Source organism: Cibotium barometz, chromosome 28 (genome assembly GCF_041138505.1).
Source record: "Cibotium barometz isolate CiBa-2024 chromosome 28, ASM4113850v1, whole genome shotgun sequence".
Classification (NCBI taxonomy): Eukaryota; Viridiplantae; Streptophyta; class Polypodiopsida; order Cyatheales; family Cibotiaceae; genus Cibotium; species Cibotium barometz.
The window spans coordinates 7271420-7282116 of record NC_141073.1 but is presented as its reverse complement, the minus strand read 5'-3'; the positions used below and the strand labels follow the sequence as shown (position 1 = coordinate 7282116).

General features: G+C 41.5%; 1 protein-coding gene across 2 annotated transcripts; it reads right to left on the bottom strand.

The window, feature by feature from the left end:
- Positions 1 to 7157: 7157 nt before the first annotated feature.
- Positions 7158 to 9971, bottom strand: LOC147622439 (uncharacterized). Of its 2 annotated transcripts, none has more exons than XM_086822010.1 (5): positions 9225 to 9971; positions 8664 to 9119; positions 8254 to 8542; positions 8039 to 8146; positions 7158 to 7948 (listed from the first exon to the last, which is right to left on the bottom strand). In XM_086822010.1, exons 1-5 carry the CDS (start codon positions 9546 to 9548, stop codon positions 7791 to 7793), a joined length of 1335 nt encoding a protein of 444 aa, XP_086678136.1. In that variant the 5' UTR covers positions 9549 to 9971; the 3' UTR covers positions 7158 to 7790. The 2 variants fall into 2 exon arrangements, with proteins under 2 accessions (XP_086678136.1, XP_086678137.1); XM_086822011.1 differs by having other exon boundaries at positions 8664 to 9116; positions 9225 to 9961.
- Positions 9972 to 10697: the final 726 nt, after the last annotated feature.

Genomic DNA, 10697 nt, shown 5'->3' with positions numbered 1-10697 from the left:
AGGAGTCTATTTTTAATTTTATGTTTCATTAAATGGCTACTTCCCACCATTGAAGATGGGTCACGCCACTTCTTACTATATATAAAAGAGGACACATCTCTCTCCATGTGTCTATGAATGCCAAGTTTGGTGCTTTGTTCAAAGAAAACGAAGTGCTTGAGGATCTCCCTTTGTGGATATTTATGCAAAGCATGGTGCCTTGATATACAAGTATGCCAATTTTGATGCTTTCTTCAAAGTCACCCATGACTACTAAAAGGGTCTTAAAATTTAAGGCCTACTCTATGGTATCCAAACCTCTCCTGTCCAGAGGAGGGGTTGGGGGACTAGTAGCTTGTAACTGTTGGCAGGTTGGCTGAGACTCTAGTATACGAACTCAGTGCTCATAGTAATTCTAGATCTTTAATGTTTACCCACTACACACTGTCACATAGCCAACCGAGCCTATATGAAATTAAAGGAGATTTAGCTCAAAATTTAAAGGATTTATTATTAGTTCCTAACCATTGATTCATTTCACTTGAAAAGTTGGGAGTCTTGGGACAACTCAGACAAGTAAGTGTATAATTTATTAAGGCCTAAAAATTTTATAATATACCTAAATTATAAGGGCCCAATTTTATTGAAATTTTTTGTTTTGCCCATCAAAATGACGATATCACATGTTTGTTTGCCCTCCAAGGATGACAGTGAATTTAAAAAGTGGTTGTAAAGGATAGGACAAATGCCCAAAAACAAGTGTGATTCCCCTCAAAAAGCAACCTTGTAGACTCTATTATCACAGTCAACTCTAGGGAAGGGGGGTCCAAAGAATCCCTTCATCTTGAATGCACTAAAATTTCCTCTCTCTAAATGGTTACTTCCAACCATCGAAGATGGGTCACGCCACTTCATACTATATATAAAAGAGGACAAATCTCTCTCTATTTGTCTATGAATGCCAAGTTTGGTGCTTTGTTCAAAGAAAATGAAGTGCTTGAGGATCTCCCTTTGTTTCATTAAATGGTTACTTCCAACCATCGAAGATGGGTCACGCCACTTCATACTATATATAAAAGAGGACAAATCTCTCTCTATTTGTCTATGAATGCCAAGTTTGGTGCTTTGTTCAAAGAAAATGAAGTGCTTGAGGATCTCCCTTTGTGGATATATTTGCAAAGCATGGTGCCTTGATATACAAGTATGCCAATTTTGATGCTTTCTTTAAATTCGTCCACCATGACTCCTAAAATGGTCTTCAAATTTAAGGCCTACTCTATGGTATCCAAACCTCTCCTGTCCGGAGGACGGGTTGGGGGACTAGTAACTTGTAACTGTAATAGGCTGGCCGAGACTCTAGTATACGATTCAATGCTCATAGTATACGACTCAATGCTCATAGTAATTCTAGATCTTTAATGTTTACCCAGTACACACTGTCACATAGCCAACCGAGCCTATATGAATTTAAAGGAGATTTAGCTCAAAATTTGAACATTGATTCATTTCACTTGAAAAGTTGGGAGTCTTGGGACAACTCACACAACCAAGTGTAAAATTTTTTGAGGCTTAAAGAATTATAATATACCTAAACTATAAGGGCCCAATTTTATTGACATTTTTTCTTATGCCCGTCAAAATGACGATATCACATGTTTGTTTGCCCTCCAAGGATGACAGTGAATTTAAAAAGTGGTTGTAAACAACAGGACAAATGCCCAAAAACAAGTGTGATTCCTCTTAAAAAGCAACCTTGTAGACTCTATTATCACAGAGAACTGTAGGGAAGGGGGTCCAAAGAATCCCTTCATCTTCAATGCACTAAACTTTCCTCTCTCTCTCTCTCTCTCTCTCTCTCTCTCTCTCTCTCTCTCTCTAGCACGGCTTGGACAAGGGCATTCATGCAATCTGATGTGTGTGTGTGTGTGTGTGTGTGTGTGTGTGTGAGAGAGAGAGAGAGAGAGAGAGAGAGAGAAAGAGAGAGCCACATATTATTCATAATGGTAGCATGGGCCTTTCTATGAGATCATTGAGACATTCTGTTAACTCCATTGCATGAAGATTGTCTACCTAAGGGGGAATCCTTATGAGGTTATATTTGGATAGATTTGGTGGCAGCTTAGGAGTCTATTTTTAATTTTATGTTTTATTAAATTGCTACTTCCCACCATCGAAGACGGGTCACGCCACTTCTTACTATATATAAAAGAGGACACATCTCTCTCCATGTGTCTATGAATGCCAAGTTTGGTGCTTTGTTCAAAGAAAACAAAGTGCTTAAGGATCTTCCTTTGTCGATATATATGCAAAGCATGGTGCCTTGATATACAAGTATGCCAATTCTGATGCTTTCTTCAAAGTCGTCCATGACTGCTAAAATGCTCGTCAAATTCAGGGCTACTCTATGGTATCCAAACCTCTCCTATCCGGCCGGAGGACGGGTTGGGGGACTAGTAACTTGTAATTGTTGTAGGCTGGCCGAGACTCCTGTATACGACTGAGTGCTTATAGTAATTCTAGATTTTAAATGTTTACCCAATACACACTGTCACATAGCCAACCGAGCCTATATGAAATTAAAGGAGATTTAGCTCAAAATTTGAAGGATTTATTGTTAGTTCCCTAACCATTGATTCATTTCACTTGAAAAGTTGGGAGTCTTGGGACAACTCAGACAAGCAAGTGTATAATTTATTGAGGCTTAAAAAAATTATAATATACCTAAATTATAAGGGCCCGATTTTATTGACATTTTTTCTTTTGCCCGTCAAAATGACAATATCACATGTTTGTTTGCCCTTCAAGGATGACAATGAATATTAAAAAGTGGTGGTAAACAATGAGACAAATGCCCAAAAACAAGTGTGATTCCCCTCCAAAAGAAACCTTGTAGACTCTATTATCACAGTCAACTCTAAGGAAGGTGGCTCCAAAGAATCCCTTCATCTTGAATGCACTAAACTTTCCTCTCTCTCTCTCTCTCTCTCTCTCTCTCTCTCTCTCTCTCTCTCTCTCTCTCTCTCTCTCTCTCTCTCTAGCACGGCTTGGACAAGGGCATTCATGCAATCTGATGTGTGTGTGTGTGAGAGAGAGCTCTCTCTCTCTCTCTCTCTCTCTCTCTCTCTCTCTCTCTCTCTCTTTCTAGCACAACTTGGACAAGGGCATTCATGCAATCTGATGTGTGTGTGTGTGTGTGTGTGTGTGCATGTGTGTGTGAGAGAGAGAGAGAGAGCCACATATTATTCATAATGGTAGCATGGGCCTTTCTATGAGATCATTGAGACATTCTGTTAACTCCATTGCATGAAGATTGTCTACCGAAGGGGGAATCCTTATGAGGTTATATTTGGATAGATTTGGTGGAAGCTTAGGAGTCTATTTTTAATTTTATGTTTTATTAAATGGCTACTTCTTCCCACCATCGAAGATGGGTCACGGCACTTCTTACTATATATAAAAGAGGGCACATCTCTCTCCATGTGACTATGAATGCCAAGTTTGGTGCTTTGTTCAAAGAAAACAAAGTGCTTGAGGATCTCCCTTTTTTGGATATATATGCAAAGCATGGTGCCGTGATATACAAGTATGCCAATTTTGATGCTTTCTTCAAAGTCGTCCATGACTGCTAAAATGGTCTTCAATTTTAAGTCCTACTCTATGATATCCAAACCTCTCCTGTCCGGAGGACGGGTTGGGGGACTAGTAACTTGTAACTGTTGCAGGTTGGCCGAGACTCCAATATACGACTGAGTGCTCATAGTAATTCTAGATCTTTAATGTTTACCCAGTACACATTGTCACATGGCCAACCGAGCCTATATGAGATTTAGCTCAAAATTTGAAGGATTTTTTGTTAGTTCCCTAACCATTGATTCATTTCACTTGAAAAGTTGGGAGTCTTGGGACAACTCAGACAAGCAAGTGTATAATTTATTGAGGCTTAAAAAAATTATAATATACCTAAATTATAAGGGCCCGATTTTATTGACATTTTCTTTTGCCTATCAAAATGATGATATCGCATGTTTGTTTGCCCCTCCAAGGATGACAGTGAATTTAAAAAGTGGTTGTAAACAACACGACAAATGCCCAAAAACAAGTGTGATTCCCCTCAAAAAGCAACCTTGTAGACTCTATTATCACAAGTCAACTCTAGGGAAGGGGGGTCCAAAGAATCCCTTCATCTTGAATGCACTAAACTTTCCTCTCTCTCTCTCTCTCTCTCTCTCTCTCTCTCTCTCTCTCTCTCTCTCTCTCTCTATGTGTGTGTGTGTGGTGTGTGTGTGAGAGAGAGAGAGAGAGAGAGAGAGAGAGAGAGAGAGCCACATATTATTCATAATGGTAGCATGGGCCTTTCTATGAGATCATTGAGACATTCTGTTAACTCCATTGCATGAAGATTGTCTACCTAAGGGGGAATCCTTATGAGGTTATATTTGGATAGATTTGGTGGCAACTTACGAGTCTATTTTTAATTTTATGTTTTATTAAATAGCTACTTCCCACCATCAAAGATGGTGGGAAGTAGCTATTTAATAAATTTGGATAGATTTGGTGGCAACTTACGAGTCTATTTTTAATTTTATGTTTTATTAAATAGCTACTTCCCACCATCGAAGATGGGTCACGCCACTTCTTACTATATATAAAAGAGGACACATCTCTCTCCACGTGTCTATGAATGCCAAGTTTGGTGCTTTGTATAAAGAAAACGGAGCGCTTGAGGATCTCCCTTTGTGGATATATTTGCAAAGCATGGTGCCTTGATATACAAGTATGCCAATTTTGATGCTTTCTTCAAAGTCGTCCATGACTGCTAAAATGGTCTTCAAATTTAAGTGCTACCCTATGGTATCTAAACCTCTCTTGTCCGGAGGACGGGTTGGGGGACTAGTAACTTGTAACTGTTGTAGGCTGGCCGAGACTTCAATATACGACTCAGTGCTCATAGTAATTCTAGATCTTTAATGTTTACCCAGTACACACTGTCACATGGCCAACCGAGCCTATATGAAATTAATAGAGATTTAGCTCAAAATTTGAAGGATTTATTGTTAGTTCCCAACCATTGATTCATTTCATTTGAAAAGTTGGGAGTCTTGGGACAACTCAGACAAGCAAGTGTATAATTTATTGAGGCTTAAAAAATTTATAATGTACCTAAATTATAAGGGCCCGATTTTTTTGACATTTTTTCTTTTGCCCGTCAAAATGACGATATCACATGTTTGTTTGCCCTCCAAGGATGTCAGTGAATTTAAAAAGTGGTTGTAAAACAACAGGACAAATGCCCAAAAACAAGTGTGATTCCCCTCAAAAAGCAACCTTGTAGACTCTATTATCACAAGTCAACTCTAGGGAAGGGGGGTCCAAAGAATCCCTTCATCTTGAATGCACTAAACTTTCCTCTCTCTCTCTCTCTCTCTCTCTCTCTCTCTCTCTCTCTCTCTATACACGACTTGGACAAGGGCGTTCATGCAATCTGGTGGTGGAAGGGTTTTAATCCTCTTTTCTTCTTTTGAGGGTCACGATAGGGATAAGGGAAGGCCTCAACTATTGTGTAGCATTTCTAGGATGGGAGGAAAGCGAGCATTAAGAGAAGGGGAGAGAGGGGGCTGAGGCGAGGGACAAACCTAGGATGCCACACAGGTGCCACATTTAAAGGGTGAACTCTCTTGTTTGGCTAATTAAATGCCTTCATTCTAGTATATTCAATCAGTACAAAGTCAAATTTGTGAATTGAGAGTGCACTTCTATTGAACCATTTCAATTCGTATTGCATTTTCAATGTGGGGTTTGAATTGTATATCTTCACCAATCTTTAAAAAACCTTGCACATCACATCACCACGACAGTTTTCCTATTATTCCAAAAGCATTTTTCCCGTGCACTTTAATGAAATACATTTTTTATAACTATTTTACCTCTTCCAAAGTTTTAATTTTCATAACGAATCAAAGCTTGCCAATTCTTAAATAAAGGGTCCAAAATGGAAAAATGAAGAGTGTACAATGGCCCAAAAAGTGAAAAATAAAATGAAATGGACCCCTTCATAAAGCTTACCAAAAAAGAGTTCCCAGTACTCAAGGTTCCCCGTAAGGATCTTGAAAGAATCAAACTAACACTCACATCATTTAAAAATTAGAAAGCACATTCATTGAATTTGCATGTATTTTCATTTAGCACTCATAATTTTAAGCCTCTAAATTTAAATCTTTAACCTGTAGATTGAGGGTTCATAAAAAAATTTGTGGGTTGAAGACAATATTTCATAGTCAATGTATGTTAGTTACCTTGGAAAATTAAGTACGATGGGGACCATATATGACCAAGACTTACCTACAACTCAAAGCCCCATACCCAAGCTTGGGTATCTTGCAAGGTCAATTAAAAAACCCAATTTTCAACAATCTGAAATAACGCTCCTTTTCAAGTAATGGAAATAAACATACTGGCCAAAAATGTTCCGGGTACGCAAGGTTCCCATAAGGATATTGAAATAATGAGGCTGACACTCATCATTTAAAAAATAGAAGCACATTCATTGAATTTGCATGTATTTTTATTTGGGACTCATAATTTTAAGCCTTTAAATTTAAATCTTTCATCTATAATTTGAGGGTACATAAATTTCTGGGTTAAAGACAATATTTCATAGTCAATGTACGTTAGCGACCTTTGAAAATTAAGTACGATGGGGACCACAAATGATCAAAACTTACCTACGACTCAAAGCCCTGTTGTCCTAGCCTGGGTATCTTTTAAAGTCAATTAAAAAACCCAATTTGCAACAATGTGAAATAATGCTCTTTTTCAAGTAATGGACATAAATACACTAAAAAAAGCCTAATTTTTTTGACCTTTTAACAATTTTGAACAAGCATTTTCTTTGTACAACAGCAATTTTTTCGTTTGTATGATTTGAGAAAAGCATCCTAAACGAGCTGAACAATTATTACATTTTCCGGAACCCTCCATTCCAGGTTTTATAACACTGTCCCAGGACTGTGAGATCCACGTTAGTGGCAGAGAGACCCACTTACACATTCATGGGCGACTAATTGCATGTCATGGGAACAGTCACTACAGTCCCTTAGATCCAAACGTTTGTCTTAAATTAATCAAAAAACTAAGATACAATTTGCGCAACGAACGACGATAACGACGGAGAAACATAATTTACAAGGAAATTTTTCAATTAACTAAAGATAATTAAGGCATCGTACAAAGCTCCTCTTGTGGGGAAAAGAAGAGGAAGACAAAGAGAAGGAAATAAAAACGAGGGAAAGCTGGTAAAAGCTGTGATAGAGATGAGTTGCAGCACAACACGGCTCGGTGGTAAAGACGGCCGAGTTTATTTGAGAGGGGGGAAGGCACTTTACGTCAAACCGGAACGATTCAAAAAAAAAGGGTACCAGCACAAAATGAAAGCGCCTTTAATTTGGCCGCATCCAAGGACGGCAACGCACCATCCTCCCCAAGGCCGGCCCCTTCATTTTTTTTTTTGGCAGAAATCGCATATTACATTAATCTTTTCGTGGTAGGCCAGGCCTTATTGTGTATGCAGAAACAAAATGCCCGGGAGCGACACGGCAACTCCAGCAGCCGCAGCCGTTGCAAGTGATCCCGTAACCCGTTATTTCAATGCAGAGTGTGACTCAAGAGAGTGTGACTCAAGTACTGGACACATAATAATAGTAGTAAATAGCTTGATAGGAACAGGGTTAGAGCTATTACTATTTACATATACTCTTGGCAGCTGCTAATAATCAATGTTATTAGGAGTATATATTTTGGATAAATTGGTTGGGTTAATATGTCCACTCCGTTGGAAGGCTTATATTTGGAGCAACTTCTTGAAGAGTAGAGCATGAAGGCGGGTGTAGGGAGGGGGACCAGTCATTTGTGGCGTCCGCTCTCTCCAATGGACTTGAGTTTGGGCGCCAAGCTGGGGTTGCAGAGGAGACATCTGCAGAGAAAAGGAATAATTAGTACCTGAAAGCAAACGCTTCATTTAACTTGCATATTTCTGAAATTGGGTATAATTAGGTTATATTACCTCTACGAATGGTGGTAGTAGGTGAGGGAATAGGACAGGAAAGGGTGTCCTCCACGTTCAAATTCAAGGCTTGAACGATGCGGGACGGCAAGAGGACAGTGGAGCAAGCTGAGAGCAAAGAGGGGACTATTTAGAAAACAGAATCATGGTAAAAGGCATTTAGCTCACTGGCCAAGATGCTATGGCAAAGTCAAAGGAGAGAGGGGTTTCCTGACCTGGCTTTCGTTTAATGTCTGGGCCACTGCCTATCCTGCGGGGCAGGAAGACCCCTGTACCTCCCGACTCTCTGGAGCCCGGGGTGCCCAAGAAAACGGCCCGCATTCCAGATCCGTTCATGGCTTGTCGCTGGCTTGAATTCAACGAAAAGTGATGATAGTGTGACTGCTCATTGTCCATGAAACACCAACTCCTTTGTCTGCCATTTCTGCTCCCACCATTGCTCTGCTGGTGTTGCTGCAGAGCTGGTCCACCCCAAACGGCGCCAACTTGCTTGCGTGTACGGACCTGCCCAGAACATACAAAAACATTTTTCTTTTTAATTACGACTGCTGAATTAATCTCAGAACTAATCACGATTATTATGCTTAACATGTTTCATTGCAGCTTTGGGAGCTAAATTACTGACCTGGTTTTGCTCTTCGTTTCTTGCCCTCCCCCTCTGATAGCTGCTAACTGCCGAAGGCGACCCCGAAGATAAGCCTTTGAGCGGAGAAGAGCAAGCTGGAAACAAACTACAGCCTTTGCCCTTCGTTAAACCATCGGAAGACGTAAGATTTGGGGATGCGACGGGAGCCTGCCTTATCTTCAACAAGAGCTTTTGATACTGCTGTTGCTGTTGCTGCAGCAGTTGACAGTGCTGCACCTGGCTGGTTTTCATCTTGTCTTCCATTTTTAAACGCAAGAGCTCGGCGTAGAGCAGATCCAAGGCATCATCTTCTTGCGCTTCAGAAACAGCCACAGGTGTAGGAGGTGAGGAAACTCCAGAAGACAAACCCCCGGAGCTCGCAGCTGGGCTGAAGTCCCAGTTCCAACCACCGATTCCAGCCAAGGTAGACTGAGGAGAGGTGGACAAGGACGCCTTCTGGAAGCCATGCGAAAATCAGACGGATTTAAATACAAAATAACACAAATCAATTTTTAAAAATCACCTGCATCATATATTATCCAGCAGAGGGACTGCGAATACCTGGGCAGTCCAAGCTGATTTTGACCCTTCCAAAACACAGGGCACTTTAGCCCCAGAGCTTTCTTCATCTTCTTCCAGCATGGACTGAGCTACATGTTCAGCCAGGCCAGATATGTAGTCCTCACACTCACCTTCTTCGCTCTCAGCCGAAATAGCAGGGGACTCGGAAGGAGTTGAGGAGAAGGAAGCTGCGTCCTCTACTGCCCACACACTCTGCCAGTCGACCTTATCCTTCTCCATGGCTGCCTTCAAAGCAAAACCACTCACACCAGATCCAACGCACAGTCCTAATCCTCCTCCTGCTCCTCCGCCCATACTACCCATACCCTGATGATATGAACGCTTACTGCTATAATTGACTTGCTAGTTTGGGGGAACCATTGAAAGAAAAAGATTGCAGTGTTGGGAGGAAGCAATAAGACAACAGATCTTAAGGACTGCTGAAGGAAACGAATCTGGCGGGAGTCAAGCTATGAGGAGGAAAGACAAAAACTAAAGAATTCTCTCTTGCGTTTAGTGCCACTCTACGCAAGGCAAAAACAGAAACGGTAAGAAGAAACGTAGACCCGAGCTCCCCAAGCTTAAAAGGAGCGAAAACCCTGAGACTTAGTAGAAGGAATACTGACGCTGGGCGCCAAGGAGGAAGAGATAAGACGAGACCACGCTAAGGCTTCAGAACTTACTGTGCTCACAGGAACTGCACAGCAGCTCGCCAGAAGATTTAACAGCTGTACCTAGTACAACTGCACAATTAGGCTTTTATCCCCCGACCTCCAATTTAACTATCATTAGTACTAATTACTCCTCGTTAATCTCATTTGTTACCCTCGGTCCCTTGTAATCATCGGTTTTGGGGTCCTCACTCCACGGACCACGCACGAATACTGACGTGGCGAGATCCACGGTGAACGCGGGATTGGTCCTGGGTCTCCAATCGAAGCTTGACACGCGGCATCCGTCCCTGCAAACGGGCGGGAAAATTGACCCGGCAGACGGTTTTCAGCCGGTTACCGGGTGCCCGGACCCACCCCCGCCCACGCGGAAGTAAAAGATACCGCTACCGTGATATCGACAGCAAGCTTAACTTGCCTACGTGGCACCCTCCTCAAGCCATAAGGCGGCGCCCTGTCGCCACCCTTATCACTCCTCGCCACGTCAGCCGCGACTCCCAGCTGAGCTGGTTATCAACGACACGTCAGCAGGTACACCGACGCTGAGCTGGATGCGGCCACTGGAGGGGAAACCAGAAAACAATATTTTTTGATGTTTTTACTCAGCGTTCAAAAATTCCTCTTTCACCTTATGAAGTGTGCTGTCGCCGGCCAGTTGGCAGCTTTTTGTCTAACTGTCCAACAATTTCAAAAACACTTTTCTGACGGTCAAAATCCTATTTCGGAATTTTTTAACCTTACCGTTTCTTTTCCCTGGGAAGTGTGCCGCTTTACTAGCAAACGGCTATTTAATCTCGCTAGC